This window comes from Zalophus californianus, chromosome 10 (assembly GCF_009762305.2).
Source record: "Zalophus californianus isolate mZalCal1 chromosome 10, mZalCal1.pri.v2, whole genome shotgun sequence".
NCBI lineage: Eukaryota > Metazoa > Chordata > Mammalia > Carnivora > Otariidae > Zalophus > Zalophus californianus.
Genome location: NC_045604.1, coordinates 48,054,063 through 48,071,731, shown reverse-complemented (window position 1 = coordinate 48,071,731; position 17,669 = coordinate 48,054,063). Strand labels below are relative to the sequence as shown.

Sequence of the window (17,669 nt, the reverse complement as noted above, 5' to 3'; positions counted from 1 at the left end):
GGCGCCTGGGTGGCTCAGATGGTTAAGCGTCTGCCTTCGGCTCAGGTCATGATCCCAGAGTCCTGGGATCGAGTCCCGCATCGGGCTCCCTGCTCCTTGGGAGCCTGCTTCTCCCTCTGCCTCTCTCTCGCTCTCTCTCTCTGTGTCTCTCACGAATAAATAAATAAAAATCTTTAAAAAAAAAAAATCAGAAGGTAGCTAAGTAGCTACTTGTCATCCCTGACAAGATTAGTGAATTTGGAATAAGTCTTTTCATAAAAGAAAATCACTTAATTCATTAAAAATTCTCTTATGAATTTTGTATCAGGATCACAGTAAACCTCTGGTTTATTATAAAAGTTATCATACGTGCTCTCTAATTACAAAGAATGCTTTCACATCTTTGTGAAAGTAAAAGATATACTTTTGTGTTTAATTTGATTCTAATTTTAAATTCACATGAATTATTGCATGTCCTAGATTCTACCATTTAATCTCTTCAATATAACTCTGAAATGAAGATAACATGTTTCTGTTTGTTTATTAGGGACAGTTCAAGGATTGATTAATATTTTATGTAAGCACAAATTAGTTCTTTCAATGACAGTATAATCCAGGGCATTGGTATAGGAAAGAACAGTTAGGAATTTATTTACTTTGCGAAGCAACAGGGGCATAGCTTATGGATGTGGGGGGTACAAATCTTTTAACTTGTGAAATGGGATAGCAGTCTTTTTAAACCATTTCTCGGAAGAGTTGCCCTGTTCCTGATGTGTTAATTAAGGTGTAAAAATACACTCATGAACATTGCTTTAGGTTATTAACAACCTTTCCTTCTGAGGTGGGGGGCTTGGGTTTTACTACCAGATGGGCTACCAAGTTTGATTTTTATTTGTCCCTCTAACAAACATCTATTAAGCACTTAATTCTCTGCCAAGTACTGTGTCTGTTTTTGAGGGATAAAATGATGACCTGTGTCTTAAAGTGATGAACAGGCTAATTGAGGTCACAGGTGTGCAAACCGTTATAATAGAGGTGTACAAAGTACCATAGAAACGTGGGAAAGGAGCAAATTAAAGCCAGTCAAAGTTAAAAAAACTTCTCAGAGTAGGTCATGTTTAAGCCTAGAGAAGAGGACTGAGGAACTCACCAACAGAGAAGGGGGATAGAGCATTTGAAGGGTATGGTGTGCTTAGATGTTTGCATTTCATAAAGTTTTCTGCATTTGATTTTTCAGTCCCAGCCTCCACAAATAGCATAATGCAGAGGTTCCCAAACATGACCGGTTCACACTGCCCTTTGTGCCTCGGTATTTTCATACTCCTAAACTAAAAGAAATACCTCAGAGTTCAGTTTATTAAGTAGCTAGGTTCAAACAACTTACTAAATATTTCTGTGCTAATAACTTAGTAACTGTTTGGAAAAGTAATACATGTTAAAACACTTAAACAGGGAGGCCTTTAGACTGGAGTGGCTCTTGTGCCTGTGGTAACCTCTATAAACAAACCAAAACCAGAGTCCACGCACTTGAATCTAAGAAAACTCAAGAACTAATCATAGTCAACTAGATTTTCTTTGATTATGGAAAAATGAAACTCAAGAACAACTATCACAACAGCCAAATAACTAAATTTTCCCAAATAAGGCAAACATTTGAGTTATAGCCAATTAAATAATTTCTTTGCTCTGCTTTAGCATCTTCTCTATTAAAATCTTTTTCCTGGCCCCTGCCAGCAGAATGCCCCTAACCATTTTTTGGTTTTGATGCTGCCTGATTCTAATCGCTTGCTCAAATAAGCTTTGTAAAATTTAATGTCTTTTTTTAAAATTTATTTTTTTAAATTTATTTTGTCAGAGACAGAATGAGTGAGAGCGAGCGAGCACAAGCAGGAGGAGCAGCAGGCAGAGGGAGAAGCAGGCTCACCCCCATGCAAGGAGCCTGATGCGGGGCTCGATCCCAGGGCCTTGGGATCATGACCTGAGCCGAAGGCAGATGCTTAACCAACTGAGCCACTCAGGCATCCCTAAAATTTAATGTCTTAATTTAACGTATTAGATATACATACATTGAAAAAAAAGAACCTTTTACTTTATTCTCCTCTGATCAGAATTACTTACCAATGGAACGTATGTACTTGGACATTGTACAACTTCTCTTACCTTGGAACCAGGTTGGACAGTGCCACCCTGTTGCACCTTGATTTTCCCAAAGTACTTGTTTTTTTTTTTTTTTAACCACACAACCATCAATAAAACCAGCTTTGCAAAGATAAGATGTCATCAGAAGTGATACAGTGCATCTAAGGTTGGAACTGTGAACTATGTCAAGTTCGTGCTGTGTTGATTGATGTCACACATCACTGTTACTTCCCTCAAGAATTTAATCCCATGGCATCCTTGAGAGTTTGCTGCAGAGCCCTTCAATGCCTTGGTACACAATCGGGGAACTGCAGCTTTCATGGGTTAATACCCTTGACCAAGCTAAAGAGGAGGAGGAGGGTAGTTTAATGTAGTATAGTGAACAAAAGAACAAAATCAGGGTAGGGATGATTTGATGTCATTAAGAATGAGAGTGTTGTTAAAAGTTGGACACAGGTGTGATTTCTATTTTTAAATTTGGTATGTTCACTGTTTGATTTATTTAAAATGAGTCATTTATATTATCACTTTTTAACAGATGGATGAATTGCATATATCTATGATCCAGTGGATGGTAAGCTTGCTGATTTTAATGGTGCCGGACTGTACTGACCAAAACACTCTCCCAAATTTGAGGAAGGAAAGTGCTGAGAAACATGATCTAGGAGATGCAAAGTTAGAGCTAGATGCGATTGCACTGGCCAGAAAGTTGGCGCAATATTCCAGCTATTTGAGCAGGTGAAACTATCTGGCTGTTTTATTACTATCCTTTTGAAGATTAAATGTGACATAAAGAGAGTAGATAAGGGCAAGGGGGAACAGCAATAAGGGACTTGTTTGCAAACCTTGAAGGAAATGCTAGTTTTTCTAGTTTTTAAACTAGTTTCAACACTGCCCCGTTGAAATATATGATTTTAGTGTTTTCCCCAATGGCTTTAGAATTCTTTGGAACATAATGTTACCATAAGTAGGGTGGGAAGTATATGCCTGTTCGGGAGTGAGAATTAGTAAAAAGAAAACCAAATTAAACCATAAAGGCCGACTTGCTTGCATTAAGATATATCTTGCATGTTTGCTCATACTGGGGGGGGGCATTTATGAAGAAGCTTGTACTTCCTGTGTCATTCCGTGCAAAACTGAATGTACACTTATATTTCACTAAATATGTTTGGTTTCACTGAACACCAACTGAAACATCTCTTTTATTTTAAAAATTTATTTATTTATTATCTATTTGAGAGAGAGAGAGAGAGCAAGTGTGAGCAGAGAGAAAGGGAGAGGGAAAACCAAGCTGAGCAGGGAGCCCAAAGTGGGGCTCCATCCCAGGACCCTGAGATCACGACCTGAAGGCAGACGCTTAACCGACAGAGCTACCCAGGTGCCCCCAAAACATCTCTTAAAAAAATTTCAGCCGAAAATCCCTTATATCTGAAAAGCTAGAAGATTCCTACCAAATACAGATGAGGTCTGAAAAATTGTAATTTATTAACTAGGAAGCATGTGTCACTAGGATTGCTTCTAATTCAGGAAGTAGCTTTTATGGTCTAGCCAATTTTCTCCCTCATTTCCATTCGGTGTTACCAGTGGGCAAGAGAGAGGAATGGAGGGGGGAACAGGATGAGGGTGAGAAACTGAGAGATTATTCTCAACAGTTTAATTATTATGGTAACTGAACAGGGATTTAAAACACTTACAAGAGGAGCCAACAATAAATAGATCATGCTGTGTGTGTGCTTTTTGTCCCCCCAGTTGTTGCAAAGGGCTGGTAACAGCTATGGCTCTGAATAAGGCGGGTCACTTAGAAAAACATCCTGCTAAGGAACTTCGGGAGCTGGATGAGATGAAGGTAATAACACTATCTTGCCCTTACTTTTGTTCTGTTTGTTTTTAGCAGACGTCTTAGGTTGACTTGATTTACAATAAACTACGCAAACTACACATACAATCTGATAATTTCTAAATTATGGATACACCCACAAAATGATTATGATGATAAAAAAAAGGAAAATATCTAACACACTCAAAGTTTCCTTGTACCCCTTTGTCATTTCTCCTTCCGGCCTCATCCCTCCCCAGGCAATGTCTGATCCATGTTCCAACACCAAAGATTATTTTTCATTTTCTAGAATTTATATAAATAGAATTTATACTTTTTTGGTCTGACGTCTTTGACGAGGCATAATTATTTTGAGATTCACACAGATTGTTGCTTTTATTAAAAGTTCATGCTTTTTAGTGCTGAGTTGTATTTCATTATATGGGTATACACTATCCATTCTCTATTGATGGGCATTTGAATTGTTGTGGTTTTGATTATTGCAAACAAAGCTTCAATGCATATTTATGTACATATGCATTGCTTCCATTTCTCTTGAGCAAATACCTAGGAATGGGATGTCTAAGTCACAGTGGTATGTGTGTGTTTAACTTTCTAAGAAACTGTTAAATCAGTTTCCACTCGTGCCAGCAGTTGTATGCCTGTTGGTGTTGCTCGCTTCCTCACCAGCACTCGATATGGGCTCTCATCCACAGTGAATATTACTCTGCACATTCTGTTGTGTTCTGTTATGAAACTATCTGGATTACTGCAGTTTTAGAATTTTTGAAATCTAGTAGTGTATTCTCCAAATTTGTTCTTTTTTTTTTTTGCCAAGATTTTATTTATTTATTAGAGTGAGCGAGAGAGAGCAGGAGCTGGGGAAGGAGCAGAGGAAGAGGCAGAAGCAGGCTCCCCGCCGAGCAGGGAGCCCGATGTGATGCGGGGCTTGATCCCAGGACCCTGGGATCATGACCTGAGCCGAAGGCAGACACTTAATGACTGAGCCCACCCAGGCGCCCCTGTTGTTCTTTTTCAAGATTGAGCAGGCCATTCTAGGTACTTTGCTTTCCATATATGAAATTTTAAAAATTAGCTTATCAGTTTCTCTAAGGAACCCTGTTGGGATTTTGATTGTGTTTACATTTTATCTATTGATCAATTTGTGAAGAATTGACATCCTGACAATATTGAGTCAGGTATTGAATCAATATTGAGTCAATATTGAATCAGACCTATACACAATAAAACTTCAACAAAGTTTTACTGTGTATAGGTCTTACACAACAGTTTTTAGTGTATAGGTCTTACACATCTTTTTTTTTTTTAAATCTTCGGTAAAGCAGGAAAGAATGTTTAATGGAAAAAAGACAGTCTTTTCAACAAATGGTGTTGGGAAAATTGGACAGCCACATGCAGAAGAATGAAACTGGGCCATTTCCTTACACCACACACAAAAATAGACTCAAAATGGATGAAAGACCTAAATGTGAGACAGGAGTCCATCAAAATCCTAGAGGAGAACACAGGCAGCAACCTCTTCAACCTCAGCCGCAGAAACTTCTTCCTAGAAAGATCACCAAAGGCAAGGGAAGCAAGGGCAAAAATGAACTATTGGGACTTCATCAAGATAAAAAGCTTTTGCACAGCAAAGGAAACAATCAACAAAACCAAAAGACAACCGACAGAATGGGAGAAGATATTTGCAAATGATGAATCAGATAAAGGGCTAGGATCCAAAATCTATAAAGAACTTACCAAACTCAACACCCAAAGAACAAATAATCCAATCAAGAAATGGGTGGAAGACATGAACAGACATTTCTGCAAAGACATCCAAATAGCCAAGAGACACATGAAAAAGTGCTCAACGTCACTCAGCATCAGGGAAGTCCAAATCAAAACCTCAATGAGATACCACCTCACACCAGTCAGAATGGCTAAAATTAATAAGTCAGGAAACAACAGATGTTGACGGGGATGCAGAGAAAGGGGAACCCTCCTACACTGTTGGTGGGAAGGCAAGCTGGTGCAGCCACTCTGGAAAACAGTATGGAGGTTCCTCAAACAGTTGAAAATAGAGCTACCGTACGACCCAGCAATTGCACTACTGGGTATTTACCACAAAGATACAAATGTAGGGATCCGAAGGGGCACCTGCATCCCAATGTTTATAGCAGCAATGTCCATAATAGCCAAACTATGGAAAGAGCCCAGATGTCCATCAACAGATGAATGGATAAAGAAGATGGGGTATATATACAATGGAATATTATGCAGCCATCAAGAAAAAAGAAATCTTGCTATTTGCAATGACGTGACTAGAACTTGAGGGTATTACGCTAAGCAAAATAAGTCAATCAGAGAATGACATGTATCATATGACCTCACTGATATGAGGAATTCTTAATCTCAGGAAATAAACTGAGGGTTCCTGGAGTGGTGGGGGGGTGGGAGGGCTGGGGTGGCTGGGTGATAGACATTGGGGAGGGTATGTGCCATGGTGAGCACTGTGAATTGTGTAAGACTGATGAATCACAGACCTGTACCTCTGAAACAAATAATAGATTATATGTTAAAAAAAAGAAGATAGTAGGAAGGGAAAAATGAAGGGGGGCGAAATCAGAGGGGGAGACGAATCATGAGAGACTATGGACTCTGAGAAACAAACTGAGGGTTCTAGAGGGGACAGGCGTGGCGGAATGGGTTAGCCTGGTGATGGGTATTAAAGAGGGCACGTATTGAATGGAACACTGGGTGTTATACGCCAATAATGAATCATGGAACACTACATCAAAACTAATGATGTAATGTATGGTGATTAACATAACATAATAAAAATTATTTTTTTATTTGAGAGAGAGAGCGCATGAGAGAGAGTGAGGGCACAAGCAGGCGGGAAGAGTAGAGGGAGAAGCAGGCTCCCCACGGAGCAGGGAGCCCTACATGGGACTTGATCCCAGGACTCCAGGATCATGACCTGAGCTGAAGGCAGACGCTTAACCAACTGAGCCACCCAGGTGCTGCTACACATCTTTTTTCAGATTGATCCCTATGTAATTCATATTTTGGTACTATTATAAGTGTTTCATTTGTTTTTTTTTTTTAGTTAAGTGATTCATTTGTAATTTCATTTTCTGATTGTTCATTGCTAATGTATAGAATTATAATTGATTTTTAAAATATATTGATTTCATATCCTGTGACCTTGCTGAACTTACTTTTTTTAAGCATTTTTTTCCCATTTAGAATCTTTAGACTTTTCTCTATACACAGTCATGGCATCTGAAGATAGGAACAGTCTTCTCTCTTCCTTCCAATCTGTATGCCTTTTATTTATTTTTCTTGCCTTTTGTGCTACTTAGACTCTCCAGTACCAGATTGAATAAAAGTGGTGAAAGCTGATATCTTTGCCTTGTCTGTCTTAGGGGAAAAGTATTTATTTTGTCATCCTTAAGTATAACCGTGGCTGTAGGTGTTTCACAGATGCCCTTTATAAGGTTGAGGAAGTTCCTTGATCTCAAAAACCAGCTTTTGGTCCCATTGACTTTTTTTCTGTTTTCTATTTCCTTAATTTCCAGTCTGGTCCTTATTATTTTCTTTTTTTCCTACTTCTTTAGGTTTAATTTGCTCTTTCTTTTCTAGTTTCATATGGTATAGCTGAGATCATGATTTCAGACCTGTTCATAGACAGTGGAATGGATAAATCTATTATAGTATATAAGGACTGGCATATAGGGTACAGGTAACGTTCTCTTCTCTGGCCTGTGTGATGTTTAGATGACTATTCTTATTAAATTCTACATATGTATTTTATGTCTTACATATGGGATAGGTCTCACTATTTTTAAAAATTAGGTTGTAAGGGGTGCCTGGGTGGCTTAGTCATCGAGCATCTGCCTTTGGCTCGGGTTGTGATCCCAGGCTCTGGGGACCGAGCCCCGTGTTGGGCTCCTTGCTCGGCGGGGAGCCTGCTTCTCCCTCTCCCACTCCCCCTGCTTGTGTTTCCTCTCTCTCTGTGTCTGTCTCTGTCAGAAAAATAAATAAAATCTTTAAAACAAATTAGGTTGTAAAATAATTTATGTGCACCATCTTACTAATTTCAAAATCTCTAGGAAATGGAGACTTTTCTAGGAAAAAAATTAAATAACATTATCTTTAGAAGGGTAAAATTGGCCAATTTTCAGAGAGGAAATAGATTCATTGATTAAAAACAAAAAACAAAAAAACACTAAAAATTTTTCCTGGACTCCACAGACAAGTGTTTTCAGACTTTCAAGGAATAGGTAATCCCTATCCTATATAAACAATTTAAGAGCATAGGTAATGACCAGAAGTTTTCTCAGTTTATTTCATATAGTTGGCAAAGTTTTAAAAAAAATTCCAATAAATATAAGGGAAACAAACCTCATAAATATAGTTTCTTAGTCCAAATTTTAAAATACCAAATTTTCATTCAGTAGAAAATTAAAATAATACAACACTGCATAATTAGGGTACATGTCAGGGGAGTAAGAATATTGTACTACTTGAATGTGGTTATAGATAGATTTCACTATTCACCTAGGAATTACATGTCTCAGTTTTAATTTTGGTTCTGGGAAGGCCTCTGTTTTTCACAACAGACTAATGTGCCTCTGAACTGAACAGACTCTTGGAGCTTATAGCCCTCACTGTGCATTTAGAAATGTGCTCGCATCTGCTCAGGCCTGTTGCAGCTAGCTTTTGCTGCTACCTATCCCCAGATGTGGTGGAGCTCCTAGTTTGGAGAAGCTGGATCTGCCATAGATGGTGGTCAAGATTCACCGGCCTGTTCTGTAGTATGTCTTAGTTCTCATTTGCTTCAACAGGGGTAGAGCTCTGTGAGGGAAGACCATGTTTCCAGTTAAGGGCAATTTTAGAATGAGGATTTCAGGATGCTTTGAGGCATACCTACCCATTAAAATTAAGGCTATAGAATTATAGGGGGGATTGCTGTGAAGGGCCCTTCCTGAGGGGACTTTGGGATACCTATTAAACCACCCATATCATGAAATTTTGTGAAAGCTTTGTGCAATGAGCCATTTATTGCCTGCTTCACCCCAGGCCATGACTGGAGGTCCATGACCTCAGCATCTCTTTGAAAACCTACACTTCCCACCAGGCTACTTAGGTCTTCTGTTAAATTCTTCCCCACTTACTGAAACTTCATTAGCAATTTCAAATTAATAAACCAGGAAAGTATTAATCAGGGGAGGCTGAGAATCTGCTCTCCCATCAGAAGTAAGACTAAATGATCTCATACTTAGGTTTTTTCCTACCAAATACTTTTGCCTCCCTCTCTAAGCCTGAGGTTGAAGGCTTTCAAGGGTACATAAAACTAGTTTATCCTTGGGGCGCCTTGGGGGTTCAGTCATTTAAGCGTCCGACTCTTGATTTTGGCTCAGGTCATGATCTCAGGGTAGTGAGATGGAGCCCTGCATCAGGCTCCTTGCTCAGCATGGAGTCTGCTTGAGATTCTCTCTTTCTGCCTCTCCCTCGGCTCCTGCTCTCTCTCTCGATAGATAGATAGATAGATAGATAGATAGATAGATAGATAGATAGATAAATAAAATCATCAAAAGAAAAAACTAGTTTATGACTTAACAGGCCCCTCATTGCCCTGGAAGTGCCTTAGTACTCTTTATAAAAAATGGTTAGTTCCCCTTTCAGTAGGGTTATCTTAATTTTAAATTCATCCCCATCCTTGACCGCTGCCATCTTCCCTTGATCTCCTGGACACTGTCTCTGGTACATGAATTTTTATTACATCAGTCTCTGGGACTCCTGTGGCCTCATCCATATCCCACATCATGAAAAGTGGAAGATGATCCTCTAGAGAAGCCTTGTCTAATGTGGGTATACTTTGATGCCATGTGGCTTGTGCCATGCTCCAGCCACATTCCAGCACTTGAAGAACAACATCTTGCCAACCTACTGGAGTGCTGTTTGAATGATATTAGTGATAGTTTACCACAATATAATATTTCTTGGCCTACTTTTCAATAAATGAGAGTTGTATAATACTGGACAGAATTCTGGAGTGAGAAACCTCTTAAGTAAGCATCTTTTGGATTTTGATCATTCTTATTGGTGGTTCTTAATCAACTCTTCTACCATAGCTGCCTAGATAAATTACTTCTATAAGAAGTGTTGGGAAGGGGCACCTGGGTGGCTCAGTCATTAAGCGTCTGCCTTTGGCTTAGGTCATGATCCCAGGGTCCTGGGATTGAGCCCTGCATTGGGCTCCCCGCTGAGCTTGCTTCTTCCTCTCCCTCAGCCTGCTGCTCCCCCTGCTTGTGCTCACTCTCTCTCTCTCTCTGTCAAATAAATAAATAAAATCTTTAAAAAAAAAGAAGTCTTGGGGTTTACCTAGTTTCCCAAGACCAGTGAGATTGTCCAGTGGCTAATGATTCTATTTCCTTACTGTTGATCTTGACATATCTTAATCCAGTCTGATTCTTAATAACTCCATTACCACCATAGTCTTACCACTGGTAACCTATAAAAGACTATCTCTTCTAACCTTTTCTTTCTCCTGCTTTTGATCCACTACAATAGGCTTAATACAATAGGACCATCCCTTGCTTCCTAAACCCTTCTTTACTCCAGATGTGACTTTTAGTGCTTTTACTTTACACCAGAAGCATTTATTGACACAGCTCTGAATTAGACTTTATCAGAATTAAATAAGAATATTGATGGAATGGGGAGCCTGGGTGGCTCAGTCATTCAGCATCTGCCTTTGGCTCAGGTCATGATCCCAGGGTCCTGGGATCGAGCCCCACATGGGGCTCCTTGCTCCGCGGGAAGCCTGCTTCTCCCTCTCCCACTCCCCCTGCTTGTGTTCCCTCTCTTGCTGTGTCTCTCTCTGTCAAATAAATAAATAAATTCTTAAAAAAGAATATTGATGGAAGGAGATCTGTATGTTTTGATTAATAACCAAACTATCTGGTGTAGAGCTGGTCAAAGGTGATGTTGAAGGTTTTGAAGGAAAACTTGCTTAACCCCACGGAAACTTGCTTCACTCCATAGATTACACTAATGCTTTCATCAAAGCATTCCTACTGATTTCCCCCCCGCCCCATCAGAAGTCTTATGGTAGTATTTTCAATATCTCAGAAGTTTATAAGAAAATGACTAGGATCTGGTTCACAGTACACAAATTCAACTAGAAAATAGTTTATTTCTCACAAATGATGAATTAATTCTGAAGAAATAAGATTTCAAAAATATTGTTACTATTTTCAAAATTAATTCTTTGATCTATGATACAATATAGTTAAATAATATATGCTTCAGTTTTGTAGCTGGAAGGATCCTTAGGGGCAGTATGATGGAGATTCACAATGGCAAGCAAGAGCTGACTGTGCACACCCATTCCCAGCTCCACATTTAGTGATAACATACTGAATTGATGAATACCACTGAAACTGCCACAGTGAGAATGTGTATGCTATGGAAATCAGCAAATGCTACAAATTAGGACACCCCACCCCACAAGATGGCTTTTGCCAGTTCCCCACTGCATAAGGGTCACCTGGAGTAAACCAACAACCTCATTTTTTTTTAAAAGATTTTATTTATTTATTTGACACAGAGAGCACAATCAGGAGGAGCAGCAGGCAGAAGGAGAGGGTGAAGCAGGCTCTCCGCCAAGCAGGGAGCCTGATGCGGGGTTTGATCCCAACCCTGGGATCATGCCCTGAGCCGAAGGCAGATGCCTAAACGACTGAGCCACCCAGGCGCCCTCAACCTCATTTGTTTTTAGTAAATAGAAGACTTTTAAGGATTTACTCAAGAAGTCAACCAATTAGATGAACTTAGGACTAGAACCCAATACTTTCGCATCCCTTGTTTGATCCTCTTTCTGATATGTGGTAAGACATCATCCTAACCCTTGAATCTAGAATTGAAATTTATCAGTGACACTAATGAAGCTGTGCTAAACTTACTCAACCTCCATAGGCTTCTGTTTCCTTATCTAGAACATAAGGTTTTAGATTGGATTTCTAAAATTTTGTGGCTCTGACATTTCATAATAATTCCACAATTAGAATTAAGTCTAATAATGAGAAAAATATAAGACATATTACAGTTTTGTATGGTTGATTTCGGGAACCTAAAGTGGGTCATTATTTCACCACACAGTACAGTTTTTTGATGGTTAAGGTGACCAGATCTCCATCCCCAGAGAGGATAGTGTTTCCTAGTTTACTCTGCTGTTATTCACTAATAAGGAATTACATCTCTTTTAAACATGGAAGCCTGATCTGACGTGTTCAGAGGTATTGGTTAAGTGAATGTAGTGTTACTATACACTTTAGGTGGATGAGATCTGCTCTAGACCTTTCCTGTATCTCAGCAGATAAGGGGTGAGCACCTTTTCCAAAACAGTGCTGCTGCTGCTTTTTTTAAATAGACTCGGTGTGGAGCCCAGTGTGGGGCTTGAACTCACGACCCTCACATCAAGATCTGAGCTGAGATCAAGAGTCAGACACTTAACTGACTGAGCCACCCAGGCACTGCCCCCAGTGCTTCCAATCTTTATTCATTTTAATGGGGGCGGGGGAGTAATATTTTTTGTAGTAGTTAAAAGCCCATAGCACCTGGATTAGAGTCCAAATGCCATGCTTAACTATATATGTGACATTGGGCAAGATGTTCAACTGCTCTGTTCTTCAGTTTCTTCATCTAAAAAATGAGAATGATAGTAGTACATATTTCCATTCTCACCACAAGAAAAAAAATTGTAACTATGTATGGTGACAGATATTAACTAGACTTATTATAGTGATCATGTTGCAATATATACAAATATTAAATCATTATGTTGTTCACCTGAAACTAATGTTATTTCTTTTGTGTGTGTGTTTGTTTTGGGGTTAATGCATTTTTTAAGATTTTAAATTTTTAAAAAACTAAATTTTTAATTCAATTCCAGTTAACATACAGTGTTATATTAGTTTCGGGTGTACAATATAGTGATTCAACACTTCCATACAACACCCTGTGCTCATCACAAGTGCTCTCCTTCATCCCCATCATGTATTTCACCCATCCCCCCCACCCACCTCCCCTCTGGTAACCATCAGTTTGTTCTCAATATAAAGTTATTGCAGTTATACCTCAAAAATAATAGCACATATTTCATTTTTTAAAAAGATTTTACTTATTCATTTGACAGAGAGCACAAGCAGGGGAAGTGGAGGCTGAGGGAGAAGGAGAAGCAGGCTTCCCGCTGAGCAGGGAGCCTGATGTGGGGCTTGATCCCAGGACCCTGGGATCATGACCCTAGTCAAAGACAGACGCTTAACCGACTGAGCCACTCAGGCGCCCCTTAATAGCACATATTTCATACTGAAGATCAAATGAGTTAATATTGCACATGCTTAGAACAGAATCTGGCATATAATTAATGCCATGTAAATGTGGGCTATTTTTATTGTTCTTTTATGCAATCCCAGTTGACCTGGTCAGTTGTGAACCATTTGTTAGGACAGACCGTTTGCCCATAATAAATCCAGCAATCTTTCTTCATCTTGTTTTATGGTACTTCACTGCTCCTTGTCCCAATACAACCCAGATCTCAAACTCTGTTGATAAGAGATGATATAATTTTAGATCTGTATTCATAGAGAATTATTTCTGCACAAATCTTTGAACTGAAGTGATAACAAGTTAATTGAATGGAGTTGTATTTACAAGAGTTGTACTTAGTAGCTCCTCAATAGAAGTGAGTGAATAAATGAGTTGGTATAGTCTGCTTTTTCTTTTTTTTTTTTTTTTAAAGATTTCATTCATTTATTTGACAGAGAGAGACACAGCAAGAGAGGGAACACAAGCAGGGGGAGTGGGAGAGAGAGAAGCAGGCCTCCCGCTGAGCAGGGAGCCTGTTGTGGGGCTCGATCCCAGGACCCTGAGATCATGACCTGAGCCGAAGGCAGACGCTTAGTGACTGAGCCACCCAGGTGCCCTATAGTCTGTTTTTTCTGCTTAATAATTATCTTTTCTCTTTCCTCAGAGAGAATGTTATGAGTGGATCACCACATGTTCTCACCTCCTTTCTGGGATCAAAGGCAGAAAAATAAAGTTACTGACGAAGGAAGAAAAAGAACACCTATTTGGAGAAGAGGTATTTGCTGTATGTTGGCACTGATCATTATTCTGGTTCTTCCTGTATTTCACCCCCCCCCCCCATATATTTCAATAGGTAAGCATTCAGTGACTTTTTCCAATTCATATTCTGAGTCCTCATTTATTTACCCTACCTGAAGAGAATTTTGCCCCTGACCTCGAGCATTGGCAGCTCTTCTCCCTTCTAAGGGAAAGAATCATCCACCTAAGCATCTCTTCTCATTTTCTTAAAGGATGATTTTGTTTCATCCTTCATAAAGGAAAGGATGGCTTTCAGAGGGGGAGCTGCCTGCCACTTCCTGAGGCATGTCCTTAGACTGGTCTGCTTCTGCGTACACTTCCTCCTCCCCTCCAAGCTCATTCTTCCCATTTAAGGTTATTTCTTCCTTTGAGCACCTAATCCCAGCCCACTCTCCTCTCTCTTTTGTATCTTCAATGTCTTCCTCTCTAGTAGTTCCATTGTGTCAATATATAAACAATCTATCAGCATGGCCGTTGCTTTCATTCTAAAAGATCCCTTGAGCCTGTCTTTTTCTCTACTACTTCATTCTCTCCTTCCCATCACAATCATTTCTCTTCAAATGCTGAAACTATTGCAAGGTACTGTAATGATTCCTTATTGTCAGATCCAAGGAACCCCAATGCCATATTTAACTTGACTTCTCTGTAGCATTTGACCCTGTTGACTAGTCGTTCACTCCTTTTGTAATCTCTCCTTGCAAGACAAAAATTTTTTCTCCTACTTTTTTATTTCTTTTCACTCTCCTTTTGGTCTTCCTCCACTGCCTGCCTTTTAAATGTTGATATTCTGTCCTTGACTTGCTTTCACTTTTTATTCTACACCCCACACATGACTGTGCTAATCCAGTGGTATTAACTACCACTGTTTACTGAGGATCCCAAAGTAATGAATATCCTGTACTTCATGGCAGTCACAAATGTTTAGTTTTACTTCAGTCTGTTTGAAGGAGTTGGTTTCCAGTAAAGACTGAAGAAGCCCGCATCACTATCAGAGCTGTGAACTGCAGAGGAGAGATGTGATAGTGTCTCTGTTGGTGCTTTAGGGTCTGCCGGGGGGGGCGGGGGGGGGGGTGCTTCTACCTACACACGTGTGGGACTTTTATCTTACATTTAAACACTGAAGAAACACCACCTTTCTAAATTATACATCTTTTACAAATGCTTATTTTTCTTTGCTGCCCAGATCTTGGCCAGAATTATTTTGAATTAATCACTGAATGACTTCATCAACATTAGAAATCTTAAATTACATGGGGCGCCTGGGTGGCTCAGTCAGTTAAGTGTCTGACTCTTGGTTTTGGCTCAGGTCATGATCTCAGGGTTGTGAGATGGAGCCCCACATCGGGCTCCATCCTGGGCATGAAGCCTGCTTAAGATTCTCTCTCTCCCTCTGCCCCCCACCCCATGAGCTCTCTCTCTCTCAAAAAAAAAAAAAATTACCAGTATAGTTTTAGAAAATTAAGTACCACAGACATGATCTTGGCTACGCAACAGATCTATGAAAAAATTAAATTCAAGAACTATACAGAATCATAGAAACTAAGAACAGAAAGGATTTTTTATTTTTAAGATTTTATTTATTTATTTGACAGAGAGTGAGACAGCGTGAGAGGGAACACAAGCAGGGGACAAGCAGGCTTCCCGCTGAGCAGGGAGCCCAATGCGGGGCTTGATCCCAGGAGCCTGGGATCATGACCCGAGCCGAAGACAGACGCTTAACCACTGAGCCACCCAGGCACCCCAAGAACAGAAAGGATTTTAAGGGAGATTGAATTCAGCCAAACATCTGATGCATGAATCAGATGTATAATACCCACCCTTGATCATTATGCCTATGTTTGAATATCTGAAGTGGCTGAGACCTACTTTCAGAATTAGCCCATTTGTTTTGGTGACCACTGACTATTAGAATGTTATTTTTTCTATTGAACTAGATGAAATATGTTTCTTTGCAACTTTTTTTACTCACTGGTCCTTGTTTAGACTTTTGGGTTGATATGAACAAAGCTGATTTGTCTTCCACATTATAGTATTTACAACATTCCATGTTTTAGTGTTTTCCAGCATTTGAAAATAGCTATATTCAACCTAAGTCTGTTTCTGAAATTTCTGTTATTTTCTATTAATCTATCTCTTCATGGGTCATCACCACAATATTTTAGTTTTTGATGCGCCATGGTGCATTTTCATATCTGGCTGGGCCAGCCCTCCTCACTGATCTTCTTCAGGAGGTTCATCCCTATGCTTGCTTATTTATTCTTCTGTGTAACTCTATAATCTACCTCTGGGAAAATATGAGTTTTAAAGACTGGGGTAATACTAAATTTATATATTAACTTAGAGCAGAGATAATTATGTTGTCAAGTTGTCCTATCCAAAAATATAGGATATCTACTTTAAATGCCTTTAATTAATGTTTTATGGTTTACTCATTTTGCACATTTCTTGTAAGGTTTATGCCTGAGTATTTCATTTTATTTTTTGCTATTTTATTTTTAAAAGGTTTTATTTATTTAAGTAGCCTCTATAATCAGCATGGGGCTCAAACTCACAACCCCGAGACCAAGCCAGGTACTCCTATTTTTTGCTATTTTAAACAGGATCTTCTTTAGCATTGTATCTTCTAACTGGTAACTGTGTATATGTTATTGATTTGTGTATTTTTATTTTATATTCTGTGACTTTACTAAATTATCTTATTGTTCTTAGCGGTTTTTCAATGGATTCTTTTGGGGTCTCCAGATATTTAATCAAATCATCTACAGATAGAGATAATTTTACCTCTTTCTTTCAATTATTATGCCTCTAATTTCTTTTTCTTGTCTAACTGCAATGAATAATTCTCCCAATTTGGTGTTAAATAGTAGTGGCAATATCAAGCATCCTCTTCTTATTTATGACTTTAGCAGGAATGCCTTTAGTGATTGGAGTTGATTTTTTGTTTAATTTCTTTATTGTTCCTTCAGATATCTTAGATCTTCTACCCGAGGTCACTTTCCTTCTGCTGTAAGCTTTACATTTTTCTTTAATGAGGATTTACTGGAGGCAAACTTATTTTTTTTGGTCTGAAAATGTCTTTATTTCACCCTCACTCTTAACATTTTTTGTGGGGTATACAATTCTAGGATGATACTATTTCCTCCCTGCCCATTGATGATACTATTTCTACTGTTTTCTGGATTTTATTGTTACCAAACTGACAGTTGAGAATTCAGTTGTCAGTTCTTTGAAGTTAATCCCTCTCTTCTCTTTGGCTACTTTTAAGATCTTTATGTCTTTGACATTTTGCAGTTTCACTCTGATATATGTGGGTGTGGAATTCCTTTTCTTTTTAAATTTTGCCGGGGATGCTCTTGGTTTCCTAAATCTTTGACTTGGTATCTTTCATTAGATAGGGAAAATTCTGTTTTCTCTTCAAATATTGTCTCTACTATGTTTGCTCTCTCCTTTCTTTCTGGAACTCTGAATGGATATGTATTGAAATCTATCCCCATGTCTTTTAACCTTATTTCATATTTTTCTTTGCTTCTGCATTGCATGCTGAATGATTTCTTCTGGT

General features: G+C 39.0%; 1 protein-coding gene across 6 annotated transcripts in view; it reads left to right on the top strand.

The window, feature by feature from the left end:
- The window catches only part of AXDND1 (axonemal dynein light chain domain containing 1), a 103,370-nt gene that overhangs the window by 62,438 nt on the left and 23,263 nt on the right, over nt 1-17,669 (top strand). For all 6 annotated transcript variants that reach the window (XM_027610215.2, XM_027610214.2, XM_027610213.2 and 3 more), the window contains 3 exons: nt 2,657-2,856; nt 3,868-3,964; nt 13,977-14,087. In XM_027610215.2, coding sequence (XP_027466016.1) covers nt 2,657-2,856; nt 3,868-3,964; nt 13,977-14,087 — 408 coding nt within the window. The remainder of the gene's footprint in view (nt 1-2,656; nt 2,857-3,867; nt 3,965-13,976; nt 14,088-17,669) is intronic.